The sequence below is a fragment of the Lissotriton helveticus genome, chromosome 3_1 (assembly GCF_964261635.1).
Source record: "Lissotriton helveticus chromosome 3_1, aLisHel1.1, whole genome shotgun sequence".
In the NCBI taxonomy this organism is placed as follows: Eukaryota; Metazoa; Chordata; class Amphibia; order Caudata; family Salamandridae; genus Lissotriton; species Lissotriton helveticus.
Window position 1 is genome coordinate 1,000,286,566 of NC_136061.1, and position 24,531 is coordinate 1,000,311,096.

Here is a 24,531-nt window from a genome sequence, read left to right on the forward strand (position 1 = left end):
AGGTCTCCTAGACGTGGAGGATAACGCCTCATCACGGTCACTGGAGAAAATAAAAAACCTCCTTTCTGGTTTTAGTGTTTGACACCATATTAAAAATCACCCTTCACAACCTCTCAAAAACTTACTTAAGAAAGTGCGACATACCTTGTAGACTTTGGCCTGTACCAGACCTTCTTTAAAGAATGTATTTGAAGATAATCCATAGTAGAAAAGATCCTTGACAACAAAGTCATTTAATGTAGTGAAAAAACACAGAATCTGAGCAGAGCTCAGAGGAGACTCCCTTAGCACAACGTGCGGTAGAAAATCTGAGGAACTGAGGCTCCTGCCAGGAAGGTTCTAGAGGGAGGTGATAGCTGATTGGCTCTTCTCTAGAGTTTGGTCCTTTTTACAAAAGGACATGGATATGTTACTAAGGTGAGGCCTTTAGGCCTACTATTCTCTATGTATGTCTATAAGACATTACTTTTCTATGTACCGGAGACTCCCGTCTCGACGACGGGGAATGATTCAGGCATGTGAATCTATGAAAGACACCCATAATACTGGATAATATAGATTTATAAGGAAGAAATGGTAACAATTCTAAGTGGTCTTAAAATCCCTAGGTCACTGAAGTGCAGAAAAAAATAAACAGACGTCACAGGTGCTGATGATGACTAAATTAACTAGCTTTGTTATATACAGGCAAGATAGCACAAGGGTATGTGGTTGCGCCACAAGAGCCCACCTAGCACTGGAAAGTATTGCTGAAACTTTCCAGATTCCTGCAAGCAGCCTGAGATGACTAAAGAAGATGAGGAATTTTCAAGAAAGAGTATTCTTTAGTTTAAGAGGCTACTCTCTCTCTCTATATAAATTGAACATTTTTTTATTATAGTTTATTATGAAAGATAATCAGACAGAGACAGTTTATTACCTCAATTTGCTCATAAACATGAATAGGTTCACCAATTCCTCTGTAGTTAAAAGCAAAATAGAAATAGACACAAGCACCAGCATCATATGTTTGTGTGACCCTGAAATAAAACAAATAGGACACAATTAAACAAAAAGGATACACAGTAGTTCAAGTGGCTATCACATTGATACAGGATCTTTAGACTAGAGCACTATCTCAAATTAGGTCAATGAAACAGTTTAAGATTTTTTTTTTTGCAGTGTAAATTATATTCATTTTAATTACCAATGGATCAAGATTGACAGCAGGCAAAATCTACATGACAGTTTTAAAATGGGTACTTAAATTCGAAAGGACATGCTTACAAGCAACAATGGTCCTCTTAGATAAACAGTTGCTTCATTTTCACAGCTTCTGGATAATATTCTAATATCAGATCGATACCCAGACCTTAAGTCACATACCAAGAAAATGTGTAAATAATGCAATGCATGGCTTGTAGATTGTCAAAAAAGGAAAGATCTTACAGAATAAGAAAAGGTGAGGATGTACGGCTCTGAGAAAAAATGAAATACTAAAAAGGAGATACATTATTTTGATAGTGTATTTTCTTTCATTAAGGAAGGAAATAGTTGCAGAGACTAGCATTGCTGGTATGTTTTCCGAAACGATAGTTAAGATGTAACTTTCAAATATCTAGTACAGATTAACATAATTAACCAGTAGAACAAAAGGCAACAAGGATGGAAAACAGGAAAATCCCTGTTTATAAACGACTTGAAAAAGTAATTTTCCATCTCCTTTTAGAAATTATCTTTACATTCCTCTTCACCAAACACAAAGAATGACTCTTTACACCCCATCCACAGCACTCTTAAACAAGCATTTACAATGCAACGGTTTCGCCTCTTGAAAAGTTAGAGCTATTGGCATTGTAAATGACAAAATTTTGATTTATGTGTTGGTTTTGAATACAGATAAATAAATGGCATTGTCACTTACATTGGCAATAGCTTAATCTCTCGCAAATGTGAGACCTATGGTACCCTACTGGACGAGCTCAGCAGGCAGCAATTACCTGCAGACGAGTTCTATAACACAACAGCGCTGTAAATGACAAGCGTTATTATCGCGGGCGGTTGTGGTACGCATTTTATCCAGTGAAGAACGGTTTGCTTTTGTATAAATAAAACAAAGCCGTTGTAATTGTGTAGCAGATCTAAGCTACCAGACAGGACGTACTGGGAGAATAAACTTTCAAATAGTTTGAAACATTAGTATGCCGTTGGCGCAAAGACAGCCAGCCCATCTGCAGATATGTTGTGTCTGTCGCGTTGTGTGCAACTGGAAATGACATGGCATGGATGTAACTTCTGCAGCAAGTATTCAAATCTCAATATATGTATGGATTATTCAGACATACAGAGAGGGGAGGCTGAGACTTACACCGAGTATATATAGCTATATAGGCGCATACACCTATAGATCTGAGTGGTAACCTATGTGCCCCATTAGCTAGTCAAACATCTCATTTATTTCCTGACTCGCGTCTCTCTATGATAATCGAGTCAATTTTACAGGTTCTGGCACGACAAAGACATTAGCGTTAAATACTTTGCGGCTACATTCGCCCCCTTGCCATGCAACCTGCTCGATCGAGATTAAGGAAAGGGAATTTCTAATGTTTTCCCCATGGAGGAAAAAAGCACAGGAGAAGTTACACGATTTATACTCTGGCAGAGAATTCTTCCACTAGGGAGAAATTCTGCGTGTGCCCGTTGTACACGTGTTGTCACACCTGGGAATATGAAACCAAGATATATTTTAGAAAATACTCCTTGAATAGCCTAAAAAAAAAAATCGGAAACAGGCTGAAAATATGAGAATCGTTCTCCGTTGGTACATTTCCAACTTGTTTCCCAAATCAATCAAATGAATAAAATCGAATATCAGAATAATCTATATGGCAAGAAACTGAGCGATGTAATGGAAATAAAAAAAACTGTGGAGCTACTGAGGTCAGCTTTTGCGGGCTCACATCAGATGAAAGAAGCCACATTGAGACATTGAAAAGATGTATTACTGAGAAACTATTATGCCAGGGGATTTTACCACTATTGTCACATACCGGTTGTAGGCCAACTACCTTTTATCCAAGACACAGAACAGAAAACAATTACGAGGAAAGAGCACAAAGCACACACAAAACACTTTCACGACGCTACAAAATGCAATCTAAATCAATGAAAGGGAAACAAACGGACAAAAAGAACAGACTGCTGCTCCTGGGAAGCAAAATAAAGCCGGTGTTCAAACGTTTCTGTATTTATTTAAAACACTGACCAGATGAAACAAGCATTTGTAATGCAATAGGTCTCGTTTTTGCGAGATTTTGAGAGCTACTGGCATTCTAAATGACAATGCCTTTAATTTATGTGTTTTGACAACCTGCAAGCGGTGCATAAAACACGCCCTTTCTACTTGTAGTCCTTGTTGACTTAATAGCACCAAGAGATTTTGTTTTGGTAGTGTTTGTTAACGCTATACGAATGTTCATTTAAAAATAATTGCATTAATAATGATTATAATTATTAATATGAAGGAGGCTCTTCCTGTACTGAGACTAATGGAAGCTTGTCTGCTACGGTTTGTGCTGTATCCTGGTGTGTGAGAGAAACAAGCAGTGCTCCTGTCAGTGCTGGAATATTCGACGTGAGGGAAGCTTGCACAGCTGCTGCCTGTGTTGTAACTGTTCTCTATGCAGGGGATGGTGTTGGGGTGGGGGGAGTGTGTGTGTGTGTGTGTGTGCACGCGCACCCTGCTGCTGCCTGTGCTGCACCGGTTATGCAAGGGATGCTTGCACTGATGCTGCCTGTGCTATATCTGTGCATGTGCGTGTGTGTGTGTGTGTGTGTGTGTGTGTGTGTGAGAGAAGAAACAAGCAGAACTTCTGTCTGAGCTTTACATGTTTTATGTGTGAGGGAAGCTTGCACTGCTGCTGCTTGTGCTGTACCTGCTCCGTGTGTGAGGGAAGCTTGCACTGCTGCTGCCTGTGCTGTACCTGCTCTGTGTGTGTTGGGAGCTTGCACGGCTGCTGCCTGTGCTGTACCTGCTCTGTGTGTGAGGGAAGCTTGCACTGCTCCTGCCTGTGCTGTACCTGTTCCGTGTGTGAGGGAAGCTTGCACTGCTGCTGGTGCTGTACCTGCTCCGTGTGTAGAGAAGCTTGCACTGCTGCTGCCTGTGCTGTGCCTGCTCTGTGTGTGAGGGAAGCTTGCACTGCTGCTGCCTGTGCTGTGCCTGCTCTGTGTGTGAGGGAAGCTTGCACTGCTGATGCCTGTGCTGTACCTGCTCTGTGTGTGAGGGAAGCTTGCACTGCTGATGCCTGTGCTGTACCTGCTCTGTGTGTGAGGGAAGCTTGCACTGCTGCTGCCTGTGCTGTACGTGTTCTATGTGTGATGGAAGCTTGCACTGCTGCTGCCTGAGATGTACCTGCTCCGTGTGTGAGGGAAGCTTGCACTGCTGATGCCTGTGCTGTACCTGCTCTGTGTGTGAGGGAAGCTTGCACTGCTGCTGCCTGTGCTGTACCTGTTCTATTCGTTGCGTGTCTAAGTGTTGCTGTGTGGGTGAAAGTGGCACAGAGCCTTTGATGTGGCCTGGCGCAGGAGAAATGCTGCTGCTGGCGTTGCGCGTGTGAGTGGCGTTGCGCGTGTGAGTGGCGTTGGGCGTGAGTGGCGTTGGGCGTGAGTGGCGTTGGGCGTGAGTGGCGTTGCGTGCGTGAGTGGCGTTGCGTGCGTGAGTGGCGTTGCGTGCGTGAGTGGCGTTGCGTGCGTGAGTGGCGTTGCGTGCGTGAGTGGCGTTGCGCGCGTGAGTCGCGTTGCGCGTGTGAGTGGCGTTGCGCGTGTGAGTGGCGTTGCGCGTGTGCGTGGCGTTGCGTGAGTGGCGTTGCGTGAGTGGCGTTGCGTGAGTGGCGTTGCGTGTGTGAGTGGCGTTGCGTGTGTGAGTGAGTGGCGTTGCGTGTGTGAGTGGCGTTGCGTGTGTGAGTGGCGTTGCGTGTGTGAGTGGCGTTGCGTGTGTGAGTGGCGTTGCGCGCGTGAGTGGCGTTGCGCGCGTGAGTGGCGTTGCGCGCGTGAGTGGCGTTGCGCGCGTGAGTGGCGTTGCGCGCGTGAGTGGCGTTGCGTGCGTGAGTGGCGTTGCGCGTGAGTGGCGTTGCGTGTGAGTGGCGTTGCGCGTGTGAGTGGCGTTGCGCGTGTGAGTGGCGTTGCGCGTGTGAGTGGCGTTGCGCGTGTGAGTGGCGTTGCGCGTGTGAGTGGCGTTGCGCGTGTGAGTGGCGTTGGGCGTGTGAGTGGCGTTGGGCGTGTGAGAGGCGTTGGGCGTGTGAGTGGCGTTGCGTGTGTGAGTGGTGTTGCGTGTGTGAGTGGCGTTGCATACATGAGTGGCGTTGCGTGCGTGGCATTGCGTGTGTGAGTGGCGTTGCGTGTGTGAGTGGTGTTGCGCGTGTGAGTGGCGTTGCACGTGTGAGTTGCGCGTGTGAGTGGCGTTGCGCGTGTGAGTGGCGTTGCGCGTGTGAGTGGCGTTGCGCGTGTGAGTGGCGTTGCGCGTGTGAGTGGCGTTGCGCGTGTGAGTGGCGTTGCGCGTGTGAGTGGCGTTGCACGTGTGAGTCGCGTTGGGTGTGTGAGAGGCGTTGCGTGTGTGAGTGGCGTTGCGTGTGTGAGTGGCGTTGCGTGTGTGAGTGGCGTTGCGTGTGTGAGTGGCGTTGCGTGTGTGAGTGAGTGGCGTTGCGTGTGTGAGTGGCGTTGCGTGTGTGAGTGGCGTTGCGTGTGTGAGTGGCGTTGCGTGTGTGAGTGGCGTTGCGTGTGTGAGTGGCGTTGCGTGTGGATATTTATCTTTTTAATCATTCAGTGGCATAACTGAATGCATCGGCGTCCTTGCCTTAAAGGACAAAACAAACGTTTTTGGTAAAGATATTTGCAACTATAATTGATTGATAGTAAAGCTTGAACGTACAGTTGTATAACGACAACTCGTATTTTTGTCCTACGGTTATTGATACAATATATATCTTCAGTTAGCTTGGCTGTGTCTTTTTAAGATAAAATAAAAGTCGTTTCTTCTTGGTACAAGAAAGTATATCATCTAGGTAAAGACCATCAGTCCTTGGAATGGGGAAAATACTCTCCGATGCTATAAATTTAGGCGACATCTTGCATAATTTGAGCTGTGTTTTCCGGCGGGGACCACCCGCACTTATTTTTGGGGACCACCCCTTATGATTCCACATCAGATACTTAGCGGGCGCAGGAGATGGAAAAACACAAAGGGGCTTACAAGCTTTGCGCCGCGAGTGCCTCACTTTGAATATGGGAGAAAGGATCTTGTAAATAGGCCTAAAAGTTCGGAAAGGAGTAGGAAGAAAAAGACGGCAAAACAGCCGCAAACGGAGAATGCAGGGAACTGCAAGAGTAAAATGAAAGGGCAGGGTGTGTTTGGTAGTGGATTAAAGAGGCACGGGGTGGATTTAAGGCTACCAGCCTTGGTATGTGGAGCACCAATGTTTAATTGCACTGGCAATATCTTCTGATCAGAGCCTGGTCACTGGCACTCTTTTACAAATTAAGCACTGGCCGTGAAGGGCTGGCAACAGAATAGGAGCAGACATAAGGCGCTTACTCTGACAGTGCACTTATTTTTTCTTCAATTCTTCCACCAGAGTAATTAACAAAAAAGAACATATGTGGTAGCAACTTTGTTCTGATTTATCTCATGCGACTAAGGCACCTGCTGCAGAGATCTGTGTGTCCCCAGGAAGTTCCAGGATATATGGTGGTAAGGTAACTCTGGTAGTTAATGTTCTTACTGGATAGATTTGAGTGCAGTCTAGTGCAGATTTGACTCGTCATGAAATAGCATATCATATCAATGTGCCCGCTCCACAGTAACGAACGTAACATGCAGGCCACATATTTGAATTCAATTCAAGATAGCTCAGTAGGACATTGCTGTTGTTGCAGAGACCCGAGCTTTACGTGCATATTAAAATTTCCAGTCCTTGTAAAACAATTTAGTGACTTATGAAACCAACATCAAGGAGCCGTATGGAAACTGCAAGGCATACATTAGAACCTTTCCGTTTTTTCTTAATCTTTTGTTATTCTAAAAATGCTAAAATGGTTCCTTTTGGGTAGAAATAAGCACTTTTACGCAAGTTATGTAAAGAGTTATTAGTGTAACTATCCATGCGATCACATACTTCTTGAATTCTTATAGTGCATGTTATCTCTTACATATAGACCCGCCACCAAATATAGCTTATTTTTAAAGACCTTTTTCATGGTGCAGTTTTATATAGCGCGAACTCCACCCGAAGGGATTGGAGCGCTTTACATGAGCACCAGTTACATTACTCAAGATCGCCTACATTTTTGGGGGGGGTAGGCATGGGGAGATTACGCGATTTGCCTAGAATCAAATGATGTTGAGCGGACACCGAAACTTGTACCAGGGTTCCCAGCTCTAAAGTCGGCAGCTCTGGGCGCTTGGCCACATCCTCTCACTTGTGAAGTTAAAAGCTGTTTTTTTTTCTCGGTGGTCTCGGCGCCAAAGTTCCAGGCTCCAGCAAGGTCCCGCCCAGGATGAAGGGGTGCAGAGGAATTTGTAATGAGGCCAATTGGAACTGAAAATAAGACCCTGTCCCTCAACGCATGCAGGGTGAGGGCCAGGGCCCCGATATGTCCTGTGTTTACAAATGGTACTAGTTTACAGCACATTTCACTGGGACCGGCCTGTGGTGTTGTGGGCCGAGATCGGGCACAATAATTACTCGCCTGATCTGGAATCCGACTGGATTCAAATTTCGTCCCAACAGAAATAAAAGAACAGAAGATGCCAAGATCCGTCCAAACACACATTAAAGTTTAATCAGAGCCACGCAGAGGAGGCTGAAGAGTCGCTCTTAAAATGCATATGCCCCCGAGGATGTAACAGACGGGGCCCAGCTATTTGCATGAGGGGGGTCAAAAAAGGTCAATAATGAATGACACACGTAAACAAGCACCTACGAGGACACGGAGGGCGGGAGAGGACACGGACGGCGGGAGGGGGGCGGGAGAGGACAAGGACGGCGGGAGAGGACAAGGACGGCGGGAGAGGACACAGACGGCGGGAGGGGGGCGGGAGAGGACACAAACGGCGGGAGAGGACACGAACGGCGGGAGGGGGGCGGGAGAGGACAAGGACGGCGGGAGAGGACACGGACGGCGGGAGGGGGGCGGGAGAGGACACGGACGGCGGGAGGGGACACGGACGGCGGGAGGGGGGCGGGAGAGGACACGGACGGCGGGAGGGGGGCGGGAGAGGACACGGACGGCGGGAGGGGGGCAGGAGAGGACACGGACGGCGGGAGGGGACACGGACGGCGGGAGGGAGGCGGGAAACGTGCACAGGACAGCGAGGGGGGGGGGAAGGATCACGGCGCACAAACAAAATGCTCCTTACCTGATCGCCTCGTGGGAACTCGAATCCTGCAGCCAACTCCAACAACAAACACTTAGCAAAAGAAGAAAACAGGCGGACTCCCCAAAAAAAAATAACACCCACCCACCACCGTGATGACGAACAGAAGTGGGTGGAGAGGGAAAAAATGTAGGGAACGCCCCCGAATCTGGTCCGGCCTTGACGGACAGATCTCTGTTCCAATGGCTAGCCTCCATTTATGGAGCTAGCCAATGGAACAGAGGGCGGGACTAAGAGTACACTGTAGAGACATAAGATTTCTCCTGGGCGGAGCTAGGAGCTCCGGCCCCAGGCGAAACCTAAAAACTGCTAATCCACTTCTGGCTTCTTATTTTTTTTAACTCGCGTGTTAATGTGTGGTTGGCATTTTATAACGCAAGGCATCATAACAATAAAATGCGACTGCACAATACATTTCAGGACCAGCCTCAAAAATATTCTGAAATCTCAATATATCAAAGGCAGTATTGACACCTCGTTTGCAATTTTCAAGTCTTTCAGAGGATAAAATCAAAAGGGCAAACATTTATCGATTAAATTGTTTAGGCCCTTTCTACTAAAATTAGCAATATCCTCCAGTAGCAAAACTCATGCTCCATGGTTGCACAATGCAAACAACTTTGTGACCTCTTTAATATGGTAGGATTCCAGTTCTTTATGGAAAATATGTTGTGACCATGGTATACGGTATGATGTAATTTCCTTAAGACTAATTGTTAGGTCTCGCCCGCGTAGGATGCGCATGCGCAGTCTCGCTGGCAAGATTTTATGTTTTAAAGGAGCTTCTGTAATGGGCTTTAAGCCCCGCCCCTCTTTTCCATTGCCGGCGTCAGTTTATGCTAAACGATGGCCAGCCATTGGAAAAGAGGTTAGTGTGACGTACACTTTTTTTTTTTTTGGCCGTCCCACTTGGACGGGCTCGCCTGATTTAAGTTGGTCGCAAAAGCTTTCTTATCAAACACATGGCCCCATAAAGACAAGAAATTGTTTTGCGACGAACAGAAATGAAAGTGGATTGTGCTTGTTAAATGAGAAATACAGACATATCATGGGGCATTCGTGAAGCCTTCTTGATGTGTGCTTTTCTGTATTGCCAGCTTGTGATATTCTTCGAGTTGCAGTGTTAGAGAGAGAATTAGATGTTCTGATACTTCGTTTTTTGTGCTGTATTTAAAACACGATTGTGCCAGTGGATGGGGCTACTCTTTAGTTGGTGTCCCCTTGGGCCGGGAGTCTCCGGGGCCGCCTGTGGCTCGCAGTCTTACTTTTGTTTCACAGTACAGAAGATGTACGGCTTCCAGGCTGCTGTGTAGCGGAGGGTGTGACAGGAGGTTCGGGCCAATCCTTCACTCCTTGTAGCCATGTCAACTCCTGGGTCTGGCGAGAGGAACCCGAGGCGTGCCTATAAGTAAAACCTTTTATTCACTCCTATCCATTGACACCGGTGATTACTAATGGGGGCATGACATGGGCTCTCATGTGTTGGGTAGCTAAACGAGCTCCTCTGAAGGACCAGGGTTACGTTACAACTGTTTGCAAAGGGTGCAGCTTTCAATAGTGCAGCGGGTGCAGTGGCACCGGAACCAAGCAGACCGCGGGCCCAGTTTACTCCTTATTAGTGGCTGGGATTTTACTATCAAACCTGAAGGAGGGTTGGGGTGGGGTACTTCTCACTTGCTACGCCACTGCCTGCGTGAGTGTCGCTGCACAGTGGCAGGCAGCGTGCTGTCACAGGGGCTCGCGCTTGTTGTTGACTGTGGAGCTGCCTCCCAAACCAGCACGAGTGCAGCGGGTGCAGTGGCACCGGAACAAAGCAGACCACGGGCTCTCATGTGTTGGGTAGCTAAACAAGCTCCTCTGAAGGACCGGGGTTACGTTACAACTGTTTGCAAAGGGTGCAGCTTTCAATAGTGCAGCAGGTGCAGTGGCACCGGAACCAAGCAGACCGCGGGACCACTTTACTCCCTATTAGTGGCTAGGATTTTACTATCAAACCCGAGGGAGGAGGGTTGGGTGGGGTACTTCTCACTTGCAATGCCACTGCCTACTTGAGTGTCTGCTGCACAGTGGGAGGCAGTGGGCTGTCACAGGGGCTCGCACTTGTTGTTGACTGTAGGGCTGCCTCCCAAACCACCCCGGAAGCACCAAGGGATGAGCACAAACTCGTGTTTTTTCCTGTCTGTTGCATGCACGCTGCTCCTCCCACAGATACAAGCCTGCTGTCTGCGAGCACCGCTCAGGCTGTGTGGAGACCAGAGCACAGATCGGCACCCCACGGACTAGCGCGGACCCCTGCTTCCTGGAGAGCAAGGGAACGCTTATCACCCTGCTGGACAGACAGACAGGCAGGCAGGCAGGTCTCTGCTGCCTGGGAGGAGAGGTGTCCGCCCCCAGGAATAAGGAGCATCCAGCCCTCTGGAGAGGAGAGGTCATCACCCCAGGGACAGGCAGAGTTCTCCTACCGCGGGACCGCAGATCTCTGCTTCCTGGGGAGGCAAGGAGAAGGAGGAAACTGCGCCACAGAGAGCCGGGGGCAGGCGGAACCCTGCCGACCAGGAGGCAGTCGGAGTCCCGAGGACATGGCACACTCAGCGTGACCCTAAACCAAATGAGCAAAAGTTAACCCCTTGCATTTTTTTTTATTTAATGGTGCGTTATTTATTATTCCATAGTGGATGTATTGCCTGCTTTAGTTTTAATAGCGGGTGTTTCTGATGCCCAGCTTCTGAGGGGTGGCCTCTCCTTTGCCATGGGTGTGCTCTGGTGGGGGAGCCTGGCAGCCCTGCTCTCCATGTGGGGCCCACTTCTGCCGGTCTGGGCCCTGGCTGACTTCTCCCTGGACAACGAAGTGCACTCGTCGTTCATCCACCGGCGGCTGCGCAACCAAGGCAATTACAGCGCACATTGTTTGTCAGAAAGCAACTCACGTTCACAGGCCTTGTGCTGATGCGCCGAGTACAGCCCAGGAGTGGTCTTGGAGCAAGGCGCCCTGATGTGATTTGCAAATTGGTTGTATGAGAATATCACTTTCACCATCCCTACTTGCATCTCTCGAGTTTCAGGTGTGTTCGCCTTGCAGTACTTTCATTGTTCAGAAATTAAATGCTTTATAACATGTCCAAAGAGTGTTTTTGGGTTGCAGGACGGCTGTGGTTGGGTTGTTAATTGAATCAATTTTGTAACATGACATGCAAGAGAACTTGTATATAAAGAATGGGTGATTGGATTGGGTAATCTCGTATAGAGGCAGTTTCATTGGTACATGCGTAATAATACTGTGAAAGATGAAAGCTTTTGTAGTGTACAGTAGGAAAAAAAAGGTTCATGTAATAGTTGGTATCACATCACTAACTCGTCTCTGTCTGTGATCCAGGCAGATTGTCCGATGCAGGTTGAAGGTGCTAAATTTGCGCTGATGGTTGCAGGTGATAAGCATTACTTGTGTCCTTCCACTGCTTGCTATTAAGGCACTACATTTTTTCTTTCTTTTTTAGTTAAGCACCTCACAAGAGTGCATGTGTTTTTCAGCTGTCACTTCTCTTCAACACCTCCCTCCCCGTGGTCCTTGTTGCTCTCTTATCCGCCCCTGTTCAGTAATGCACTCACTCTGCTTTTCTACCTCCAGATCCACGTTGCTCTCTCGTATTTTTGTCCTGTGCGTCTCCGCGCACTCTTGCGTTGCTTCACATTCTTGCATTAATAAGAAATCGTGCTACTTTATTTTTTAAATAAATGGCTTATGCGTGGGGTAAGGACCTTCAAAATGGCACGACTGGCCACCTTATAGCCTTTTCTTACAAGCATTGGCATAGTCAATAGGTCTCGCTGTTGGGACCTTATAAGTATTAGGCTATGCAGCACAATATCCTTGGTGCAATAACATCAACTGTTGCATGGCAAAAAACGTATAAGGTCCCAAAGGCGAGACCTATTGGCTATGCCAGTGCTTGTTTTTATCTGTCACAATGTGGTGGCTAAACATTTTCTACTTGTATCAGACACGTCAACTACAGGTCTTTGAAAATAATGGTCAAGTGATGTACAGTGGAATACCCAAATAGAGAGAAATATGGATTTAGCTGGTTATAGCTAAGAAATGTTTTCTGCAATTTTCCTGTTGACTTCAAATTTGAATATTGCTACTTCTGTGAATAAAGACTTGGATAATTGTTTTAGTCTTTGCAACCTCTCAATCATTTGCATTCTTGTTGCAGTCGCATAGCGCTAATTATTTTATATCAGTATTCGATTTGTTAAAGGAGTTACATTCTTCTACAAAAAGTAAGGGGTTTGGTAATGAATATGGACGGCATTTGTACAATACATTTTATCTGATAAGAAAATTCTTCTTTCAATTTAGTAAACTATTCCCCAATCACCTTGTGTAAGCTTTATTGGTCTGAGACCAAGTTAGTTCTTTATAGATCTTTAAATTGTTCTTCAGGGATCCAGATACAATATTATGCATAGTTCATAGTGAGGCGACCTTTATGGTGTAACTTTTCTCCTCATACATGTTTAGTAGTAATTCAGAACTGAGCTTTGTAACAATGTAACTCTGTTACGTGGGTAGAAGTTGATTAAGAGGATTTTTACATATGTCACAAAAACAGGTTATTCTGGTAAACTATGCACTGTGTCATCTTACTTTCTCATAAGCGAGGTTAAAGCATTGGACTTGGACATTTGTGTCACAAAAATTAAACGTATTTCTTGGCATCCAAGAGGTTAGAGATCAGTAAACTAACAAAAAATTATTAAACTGCTACTTTAACATTCTTCTGGGAAACAAAGGACCACTGCCATACACTTTGCATACTTATGTTTTAGGGAAATGATACTTGGCAAAAAAAGTTACTTGCCTGTAATACCATCTATCTAACATGGGTATCTTTTATAGATTCACATGCTTCAATTATTTTCCGCCATCATGCTGGGAATCCCTGGTACATTTTAAAACTGCAGTGTAAACATTCATGTGTCTTATGACGTGCATTATGTAGCACATCCACTTACTTATATAGTAGCCTAAACTTCACTCAGCAGAGGCCAGAAAAACTGAACTTTTCATATCACCAGTGAATATGGTGTATCATAAGACTCTGTAGAAAAGGGAGGAGGGAAGAATGCATGTAAATCGATAAAAGATCCCAATGATGGAGAATAGTTGTTGCAATCATTTCACTGATTCATATGCTTAAATTAAGACCAACAAGTGGTAACCTGATAAAGGGAAGGCAGAATAGAGCTAACCATATTACAATATGTGGTGGCACCACTCATGCTAGAGTAGGCTCATTTCTACCTTAAACGTCCAGGCAGTAGTGCTTAGTGAATGTGACTGGATCAGCCCCGGTGCAAGGTTGCTGTCGATGCTATGGCTCTTACTGAGTGAGAGGTCTCTTGTCTTGAAATGGGCCTGACTGCTTTACCCTGACATACCTTCATGCAGATTTTTTATGTTTTAGCAATGCACTGATTTGAGACAGATTTCTACATTGTGAAAAAGTCACAAATAGATGGTCTGTTCTTCTTAAGGATTTTGTTCTGACAACATAAACCGTCAGGAATCTCTTGGTATAAAGAGACTGCAAGAATGTTTTCATAGAATGCATTCAGAAGTGCATAAAATATGGTCAGAACAATGGGTTCACTTAAGATGGAAACCAGCTGGTACTTTTAGGATAAACAAAGCCTGCCATAGATAATGAAAAATAACAGCTTTTATTTTTATTACTGTTTTGGAAAGCTAAAATTACTATGGGAAATTGAATATAAAAACCTGTTCCCCACCCCCCTTCAAATGTACCCCTCCCCACCCCTGGAAGGATCTGCACAAAACTATATATGCTGAAACTCAGTGCTTACACTAACTGTCAGATATCGGTATATGTGATCTGGTGATGACATAAAACACAAGGCTGAAAGCTGAGAACCCTGAGATGGCAAAAGAAATATTACCCAAATTACTGCACTTTTTATGCAACGTGTTTATCCTTGGCTCAATTAGCAGGAAAACTATCTAACAAATTTATTTTTTAAACAGTGAAAGATTTATTGAAAGCAGTAGGCAAAATACGGACTACAGTCTTGATTAGAGTAAAACCATAAACAATATTTAATTATATAGTTAAAACATGGTATCAGATAAAACAGGTTTTGCATTCTTACAAAACATACTTTAGCTATAAAAGCCAGAGACTGGCACGGCAGAGTTAATAATGAACCCTGATTACAATTAGAATGTTCAGCTTTTAAATAATATACTGCTGTTTAACAAGAAGTGGTTATGCTGACGAAACCGTTGAATCCAGTATTTGGTTCGGACTACATTTATAATGTTCAGGTTTGCTTTGCTTTCATAAATAGACTGTTCATTACACAGTGAGCAATGGTTGTGATCATGCATGTTTGAAGGTCCCCCAGCAAATTTCAACAATCAAAAGGCATTGATAGCTACTTGAATGATGCGGTTTTAGTTTATCATTCATGAAGAAGTTACTTATTAAATAATGGGCAGTGGTGAAACATTGCATAGCTATAAATATAATGAAAATGGTGTGAAATATGGAAAATATTTCCTGGGTAAAGGTGAACTATGGGTTTTATAGCACAATATTTTGTACAATAAAAGCACCTCCAATATGACATGCGATATACACACAGGCATATATACATCAGACCGATATAAACATATGTTTGCATGTGTATCTATCTAAAAAAAAATAATATATATATATATATATATATATATATATATATATATACATACATACACACACACACGTATATACACGCACGTATATACATACACAAATATATAGTGGTTTAAAAAGGAAAGCTTTTGCACAATGGAGATTTGAGATAACAAATCACAAAATTCATAATTTTTTTGTGTGTGTTTAATACTGTAGGTAATTTCAGCAAAAGACTAGTCGGCTAATATATAAAATTCCTACGTAGTTTCGTCCAGTTTATGGCTGCATTGGGCCTACCTGATATGTATATTTAGTTCACTTTCTTTGTCAATCAATGCTTTGACTTTTAGAGAGTTTAAAGGTTCAACTCAATCTTATTATACTTGACTGCCTAGTGGGTACACAGGAAATAAATGCCAGAACACTCAACAGGTCCACTGTAAGCTCACCGCTGGAGAGATCCCGTTTCAATGTCCCTGCAGCAGCCCACTGGCAGGAAAGAAAGGTCAACATCAACATTCACCCCACTTTAAGCTTCTCCTTTTAAGCGAGAGCAAGGAACATTAACTACACCGTGCTGACAGCAATGAAAAGGGTGAAGCGTTCTACCCATGCCCATGCTGCCAGTGACCGTGATGAAAGCCCGAGAAGTAACAGCAAACACGTACCTGCATGTCGAAAAAGGAGGAAACTGAACGCCCCTTTCTTTGCATTCTCGAACTATCCTTTCTTTTACGTTCCTGCAAAGGTCCAAGACCCTGGAAAATAATGAAGTGTATAAAAAAATCATACAGGAATCAGATATCTATGATAGAAATGAGAGGCATTTACAAATACAAGGACAGGTTACATTACTCAGCAGGAATTCTCCACAGTCCCAAGAAAACAGAAGATGACCTCGAATTGAAGTTTTTTGCTTGTTTAGTCGCAGTTGAAAATCAGTAAAGAAATTAAAAACAAATATCTGAACTGACTTCCCAGCAGGAAGATCCTAAAAGACATTCTCTAAGGCGACAAGAAAACAAAGATAGTGTTATTTGGGCCCACATTTAAACCCCCAGGTCCAAATTTTCTGTGCCAAACTAAAGATGTTGTCCATCAAACAACAAATAATATTAAACACTTGTGTATCATCAGGAAAACGATGCTCCCTCAAACACCTTCCGAAATAATTCACACCGACTTCCCAATAAAGACATTTTTTTTTTAAAAACTCTTTATTCATGGCTTTATTAAAATCACAGTGTACAGAGGATCACATCGGCATCAGTCAGCCTTTTCACTTTTCCTTAAACAGAATTTCGGCAGTCGAATAAATGTGTGCCTTCTCCCCACCTTAGTACCTCAGGTGGGACAGTCGATCTTGTCAGCATTCTCTTGCAGTCACCGTACAGTATTGCCTTGTAAGTGAACCCCTTCCCACCCAACTCCTTCCCTCCCCTTCCGTCTCCTAGCACAGTTCTTAGATATATTCAACAGTTCCTGGTACCATGGCCGCATCCCATCTAGCGCAAAAAAGGGCTTGTCTGGCTGGGTATACCCGTCAACATAGCATACTCGCCTACATCCCCATGTTTCTCCACCTTGGTCTCTATGTGTATGGTCATGTATCATTCCCCAGTGAAGGTTCAAGGTCCACACCTTCCAGTTCAATCAGCATTCGCTCCCAGTCTTGCAATATGGGATGTTTACGGAGTCCCCTCTCCTCCTCCTTGCGCAGTATCCCACTCTCCGCCCGTCCCCACTTTAATAGGTCAGAGCGCCACACCTCTACACTCGGGGGTCTGGTCGATTTCCATCTCATAGTCAGGACTCTGAGTGCCAACAAGAGTGCCAAATCCAGTAGCTTCAATTGGGCCTTACAGGTCTTGGGCCGTTTCCTATGACCTATCAGGCAGGACAGTGCCCCTTCCGGGAGTTGTAGGCTCGTGATGTTATGTAAGGTGTATCGGACCTTCTCCCAGTAGTAGTGTATCCGTGGACAGGCCCACAGCATGTGAAGGATATCGGCCTCATCTGCTTGGCATCGGGGACGGGTATGTGGGGAAGTCGGGAACATTCTATGAAGCCTCTGGGGGGTGAGATACGCTCTATGTAATATCATTGCCTGTATGAATTTGACATTCCTAGAGACTCTCCTGTGGTGTTCTAGGATAACCTTCCATTCCCCATCTGATATGGCCTCACCCGTGTCCGTGACCCAAGCATCCCTGAGTGTTGTAAGGGGCAAAGCAACGTGTTCCCTAATACCCACACAGAGCCATCGAACCAAATGTCCGCCCGTGCCCATGTGATGAGCGAGATGTACCAATTCATGTTGGGCAGGTTTGATGCGTTGTGGAGCCCATGTACGTCGTATATAACGTGTCATCGTGGCATGGAGGAGGTACAACTGGGGTGGGGCTCCTGTGGCCTGCGTGAAGGAAGCATGATCCAGCAACTCGTCATCCCCAAACAAGTCACCTACCCGATCTATTCCCGCTTCCGTCCAGGGCTGTAGTCTGCGTCTTGACAGAGTTCCCTGCGGCGTTGGGAATGTTATCCGCATAAGGGATGGTCCCCGCCGTATATTTTAGCGCCTTACGCCAACACAGCAAGGCAGTGCGTAGGAGGGGGTGACAGGTCTGGGGGACCGCAGTCGTGGGCAGCAGTAGGGAGTGCAGCTCCCCGCTAGTCAGACGGGCTTGCGTGAAGGCGATCTCGTGTAGGTCCCTTCCTGCCAGCCAACGGGTCAGCCATTGCAGTTGGCTCGCATAATAATAACTGCGCAGATCCGGTACGCCTAAGCCACCCCGCCTGGTGGACAACTGCAGCTTCTTCAAGCTGATACGTCGCCTCCCCGGGCCCCATACTAGGGCGATCAATAACGTGTTCAACGAGGCAAATATATTAGGTGGAAGGAGAACCGGTAGGTTCACAAAGTAATACAATATCCGGGGAAGTAGGACCATTTTTGAGATTGCCACTCTACCCATGACCGATAGGGGTAGGGACGACCAACACCTCACACTACCCCGAAGACCGGTTATCGCTCTCTGTATGTTACCCTCAATCTGGTCCTCCTGACTCCTATACACATTAATGCCTAGATATTTAAATGTGGAAGGGGCTACCGGTATGACAAAGTCACCAAACCGTATATGAGGAGGCCGCTGGCCGTCCCGGAAATAAAAGCCCAGGGATTTCGTTGGGTTGATGGCCAGGCCGGATACGGTTTGGAAACGATCAAAAACGGACGCCAAGTGCGAGTGATCTTCATTCAGGTCTCGGAGGTATAGTAAGATGTCGTCTGCGTAGATAGAAATCAGATTATGTACGCCTCCAACCGTAATTCCTACCGCGGCCGCCCTAGTCCGTAGTGCAATTGCCAGAGGTTCGAGTGTTAATACAAACAGCAGCGGTGATAGCGGGCAACCCTGACGGGTACCCCTGTAGATGTCATAGCTGTCCGAGGTATACCTGCCCGTGCGCGCCCTGGCCGTTGGGTGTTCGTACAACAATCGAATCCATCGTATCAGAGTGTCGGGGAAGCCAAAGCGTCTCAAAACCTCAAACATGAAGGTCCATGTTAGAGAGTCGAATGCTTGCCGGAGGTCTAGGGCGACACAGCGAGCCTGGGGTAGGTCCGGCGGTGTGGCTGACATAAGGGCGTGGAGGCGTCTCGTATTCTGAGAGGTGCTCCTTCCCAGGAGGAAGCCACACTGGTCCGAGTGGATCAGGGCCGGGAGATAGGTCTGTATGCGCAGTGCTATAGCCTTACTGAGTATTTTATACTCCGTGGAGAGCATGGAGAGAGGCCTGTAATTGCCGACATCCAGGCTACTTCCCAATAAAGACATCACACAATCTATAACTAAATGAAGAAGGAAAAGTCTCAAAAAGAAGCCACTTAGTACAGCGAGTATAGTACTATGGAATGTTCTGCTTCCTTTATTAAAACATGATGCGTCCCTCAACATCTTTAATACCCAGATGAAGATACACTTAATGAACAACCACTCTGCTAATACCTACTGACCTCAAATCAGTTTTCATAAAAAAATAATAATCCTTTATTGAGATTTCAAGTGACAGTGTATTAGTTCACAGTATAATAGTAGAACAGCACCAAACAGACGGTGGTCACACCCATATAGTGCGTCATAGAAACAGGTATTCCGAATACATACGGTACAGGGGTAGACAACAACCATCCGAGTGACAAGGATGTCTGGCAAGGTAGTATTTTGACAAATATATTTGGTCATGGTAATCGAAAATCCACACAGAAATAAAGTCAATTTAACAACAAATATAACATGTAAAAAGTGCGCCCTCTATAACCCACCTTCCTCCAAGCTTCCATTAAGACAACCGGCATTTAGCAATCACTAATAATTTATTTTCTGCCAATCCACTGATGCATGGTCCCAACGTGCAATGAGTGTGTTATTCTGCTACCCGTGTCCCCGGTCACTGTTACTCTTAAGGCTTCTCTCTAACCACTTTGGTATTGATATCTGTGATGGATTGGTCTTTTTCCTCGTCCTCCAAGAGCGCCTGGGACATGGCATCCCAGAAGAGCAGAATATCGGACACTTTAGCATCTCTACGTGATCTCCTTATGTGTGCCTCCTCTGCTGCTGCCCAATCTAATAAGTCTCTCTCCCAAGCCTCCCTTGTAGGGGGTTTCACCGCCAACCAGCTGATAGCTATGCATCTCTTAGCCATCATGAGGCCTAGCATTGTGAATCTTCTGCTCAGCTTCAATCTAGGGTTGTAAGGTAAGAGTCCCAATAAGCATTGATTAATTGTATGTAGCACTTCCTATCCTGTTGCACGGTGGAGTTGTGGAAACACCTCCAACCTATATGATGTGATGATGGGGTAGTATCAAACCATACGTAGGAAATCTGCAGTTGCAGCACCACATAGAGGACATCTATAGTCCCTATTGGCTTAGATGGCATGTAGTCTCTTGGGGGAAGAGATAAACCATGTGTATTACGCTGTATTGTATTTGTTTAAACCGAGTGCAGATTGAGACCTAACGGACCCCCTCGTGAATTTCTAGCCAGTTGGTAGGGCTCATCGCTGAGATCATGCTATGTCTCCCCTACATGGAGCGACTTCAGTTGTCTGTCTGTACGGAGCGCTCTGTAAATGTGTGTTATGAGTTTATTTCCTACCCGCCATGGACAGTAGGTTCACCAGTGTTTGTGTGGGGTAATGGCCTCAGGGAATGATGGCCATAACTGACAGGCCATGGCCATTATTTTGGCATACTGAAGGAATTGTCGGCCACCTAGTCCAAACGTCTCGATGGTGTCCTGTTAGTGTGATAAAACATCCCTCCGGGTAGAGGTCAGAGAGCATCATGCATCCACTAGCTTGCAATCTATCTATTGCCATCAAGCACGCCATTTGTGCAAACGGACGAACTATCCAAATATCTAAATCAGGAGTATAAGGCGCTCAATTAGTTATTCATTGCACCGCTCACACCCAGAGCCCGCCCATCATCCAGATCGCGTGAGGTAATTCAGGAGGAATCCTCTGACCCCTCATCAGCAGTGCCTCTGGGCTGGTGTCCGTCATGTGTGCCGTCTAATAGGGAGCGTTTTCAAATAGGCTCCCCATCTAACCAGTGAACAGTGTGTTGTAGTGTGCTGCCAGATGATATAATTCCAGATCAGGGGCTTCCAGATCAGGGGCTTCCATTCCACCCCTATTCCATGGTCGTTTCAGGGTGCTGAGGCTCACTCTCTCTATACCTCTTTTGCTTGCCCAGATAAGATCTAAGTGCAGTTATCTAAGTCCCGAAATATCGTTCGGGGAATTTCATACGCTGTACTTTGTAGTATGTATAGGCATAGTAGCACTATCCCCATTTTAATTGAGGCTATTTTACCCATGAGCGACAGTCTCAGTGTATTCCAAAATATGATAGAAATGCGTAAGTTACCAAGAACTCGGCCCAGATTCAGATCATAGAACCGACGCTCGCTGTGTGAAACCTGTTTGCCAAGATATTTGACACTATCTACCTTCCAGGGGAGCCCCGCAGTTGGAAGACAGTCAACGGAGAGGTTCTTCAAGCGGCCCAATGGGAATAGGTCAGACTTTGCAGTATTAACCTGTAGTCCGGAGAATTCCCTGAATCCATGCATAATGTTAAGCATTATGTGCCCAGAGATGTCCGGTCGACGCAGGTAGATCATGGCATCATTGGCGTACAGAGAGATGGCATGATCAGATATACCAACCCGCATTCCCCATCCATGGAGAGCCTACCGGAGGCAGCACCATGGCAATGGCAAGCGACCCTATGGCAATGGAAAAATTAAGGGCTGAGCTCAAATCAGTTTGAATTATTCTTTCATGTATTTGCTCTCTCCCAGGATTTTTTCTAAGCCTAACTGAACATGCATCAAATGAACAGCAGCTCTCCTGGTGCCTGCTGGTGTATCCTCTCTCAATTTATGTACCTATTATCTATCACATATAATTAAGGACCTATGCTGAACGTCTCTCAAATAAACAGTTGCATCGTCTCTTCATGCAATCCCCTCTTTTTGTGCCTAGAAACAAGACTTGTATGATCATTTTTGTGAAGAATAAATACAAATACACGATGCTGTAATAAAGAGGCTAGCCATGTAAAATCATAGGAGTGCACATAAATGTGAAAATCACACTTCAAGAAAAGTACTCGCAGAGCCTAGGGAAAAAGATACATTCGAAAAGATCGCCAGTGTCAATACATTTGACACTTTAATCAATAACATGTAAAAAACAACTAGCAAGCACTGGAAAATCCTTGAAATAGGCCCCATTAATGTTTCAATTCCCTGCTTTATGTTAAATATACCAGGAATCTCAAAGATCGATTAGCGCATATAAGACCCATTTATCTACATATACCACTTGCATGTTAGCTCGTGCAAGATTGACAGTCCATCATCCTTGGAGACATGTAACATGTGTCGTTTTACCTGGGCTACTATAGAAGTGTTTATTAAGTGTAATAAGTTGTGGAAACCGACGTGCTAAACACATGACAACAATATTAAAGCCACTTACTGTTTGGCTTGCCCATGTAATTTCTTACAAAGGGCGGACAATAAGGAAGGTTATGATGAGGATCCAGGATCATACCTGGACACTACAACCCAGGATATTTACTAAAGTTAGTGACACACTGTAAGGGTAAAAACCACCAACATTTAGACTTTACCTGGACAGTTTTTGAACATTTGTTGTCACACACAAAGGTGATATTTAGAGTACTCTACTGTTGAAATAAAGTAGCTGGTTTTCTTTCTCAGCATGCCGACATTGGAGGGTTAAATGAATCATTTAAAAGTGGTACACTATTAAGATAAATACACTTTTCTAAGCATAAAAAGAGTTGTAATAAAGCTCCAAGTAGCTTCCTCCTATTTTTCCTTTAACTCTGTCCTTTTTGTTTTCAGGCCTCCTTGCAATTGTTATGGCAAGCTATACTAAAATAGTCCTTTCTTTTAGTCCCCTGCAATAAGTTATTATCAAGATCATAATTGTTGGCACGCATTTAAACTATGGTTGCTCTGTTTTTCTTGGATGGCGTATCATGGACAAATTCTACACTGTTTTCACGCAATCATTTGGATTTGTGCTCATTACCTTGTGAGCCCCTCAGAGGCAGGCCTTTTCGATATGAGGATGCCTGTGGCTTTTATATTTCCATGCACCATTACATTCCAGCGATCCTTTAATGTAGCATAATGATGAGGTTTTCTAAACCAGATCAAACTATATAAGCAATTAATCTTCCTTTGGACAAGATAATGCCAGCCCTTTACTCTGTTTAACTGGCAGCTTTGACAAAGTCCGAGAGGATTAAACACGTCGGGTGACCTAACTGGCCTATGTACTCAACTTCTCACTTGGCCATAACAAATGTCCTACAGTGACAATCGTTGAAAGAACAATAAAATTATTATTTTTCGTCTTTCCCATAAATTTGGAACTTATCAGTTTGGGCACTATTACGATGGTGGGCGGACTTACAGGATGCGGGGCCGCCAGGGGTGCGGCGGTCCCGCTGTGCCGATTACGATGTGCCCGCCACACTGGCAGACGCATCACGCATATTTTACATTGCGGCAGGCGGTGCTGCAAGCAGCACCCGCCACAATGTAAAAACTGCATATGGTGCATTTGCATGCACAACGTGACAGGCACCGCGCGGTGCCTGCCTTGTGCATGCAAATGTCGGGGTATCATGGGTACCCCCAAGTGCAGCCACCCACTCTCTCAACCCCCTGGGGCCCCGCTATGGCCACCCCAAAGAAACAACCGCATGCCTTTTCATGGCGGAGTCTCGGCCATGGAAAGGCAATTCACTGTCATCAACGCCACCATATTGCTGGCCTTTTCCGCCCGGTAGGCTATTGGGCGGATTGCCTACCGGCGGTCGGTCTTTCTGTCGACCTTGGTCCCCACCACCATCGTAATATGGCGGGGGGAAATGTTAGGTGGGCGGTGGAGAATGGCGGGTGGATCGCCACGCCATACGGGCGGTGGCAATCCGCCCGCCATCCTAATGGGCCCCTTACTGTTTTTGGACTACTACTATAATACTTAACATGTGCTCCAGCCATGTTGTATCCGAGTGCTGTAATGTACCTGTCTGACCAACTGTAAATCAGGCTCATAGACTCTGAACTCAAGTCCATGCAACAAGGTGTAGTTTAGTGCAACATACGAAGGAAGGCTTATTGTGCACCCATAACACAGGTCCTTACCCCGGTATTGCATTTCAAACTAGTATACGATAATGCGTTTTTCTTTATCCTTTAACATTTGTTCTTGTTAACAATCAAACTCAATAGAACAATATATCTATCGGATAGATATTGTACTCCAGAAGTTCTTAATTGTCTTAAGATATCCAATTTAGAATCATAGTAAATACTGCTCTAGGGCTCGAGAAATCCAAAAATTGTCACTAGACCTACAGGTCTAGTAACTTAAAAAATCTTCTTGACCTAAAAGTAATGCACTTGACCTCTGTGAGCAAATATAACATGTTAACAAGATGTAAAGGCATTTTTATTGCTCGTTCACTTTGCGAGCAATAAAGATGCCTTTAAATCTTGCTATCTTGTCACATTTGCTCTGCTTTCAGAGACCGAGGTCAAAAGTCACTTTGTCTTCCTACTGGCCACAAAGGGCGAGTAGGACCTAAAAATAGCTCGCCCTAATTAAATCTGGCTCGCAAATTGCTTCCTGGATGGCTAACAACTGCCTGAAGTTGAATGGTAGCAAGACTGAGGTGCTCGTGGTGGGGGGTGGCCCGTCTGTGTGGTCATCGGCATGGTGGCCATCCTACTTAGGCCCAGCCCCGATGCCGTGCGCCGATGCCAAGAACCTGGCTGTTAGGGTAGATTCGGACCTTAC

General features: G+C 45.4%; 1 protein-coding gene across 1 annotated transcript in view; it reads right to left on the bottom strand.

Moving 5' to 3' along the window:
- AGPS (alkylglycerone phosphate synthase) overlaps window positions 1-24,531 on the bottom strand; it is a 732,223-nt gene that overhangs the window by 130,436 nt on the left and 577,256 nt on the right. Inside the window, exons 17-18 of the mRNA XM_078681513.1 lie at window positions 15,777-15,866; window positions 920-1,019 (exon numbers count right to left, since the gene is read on the bottom strand). Of these exons, the coding sequence (XP_078537639.1) occupies window positions 920-1,019; window positions 15,777-15,866 (190 nt within the window). The remainder of the gene's footprint in view (window positions 1-919; window positions 1,020-15,776; window positions 15,867-24,531) is intronic.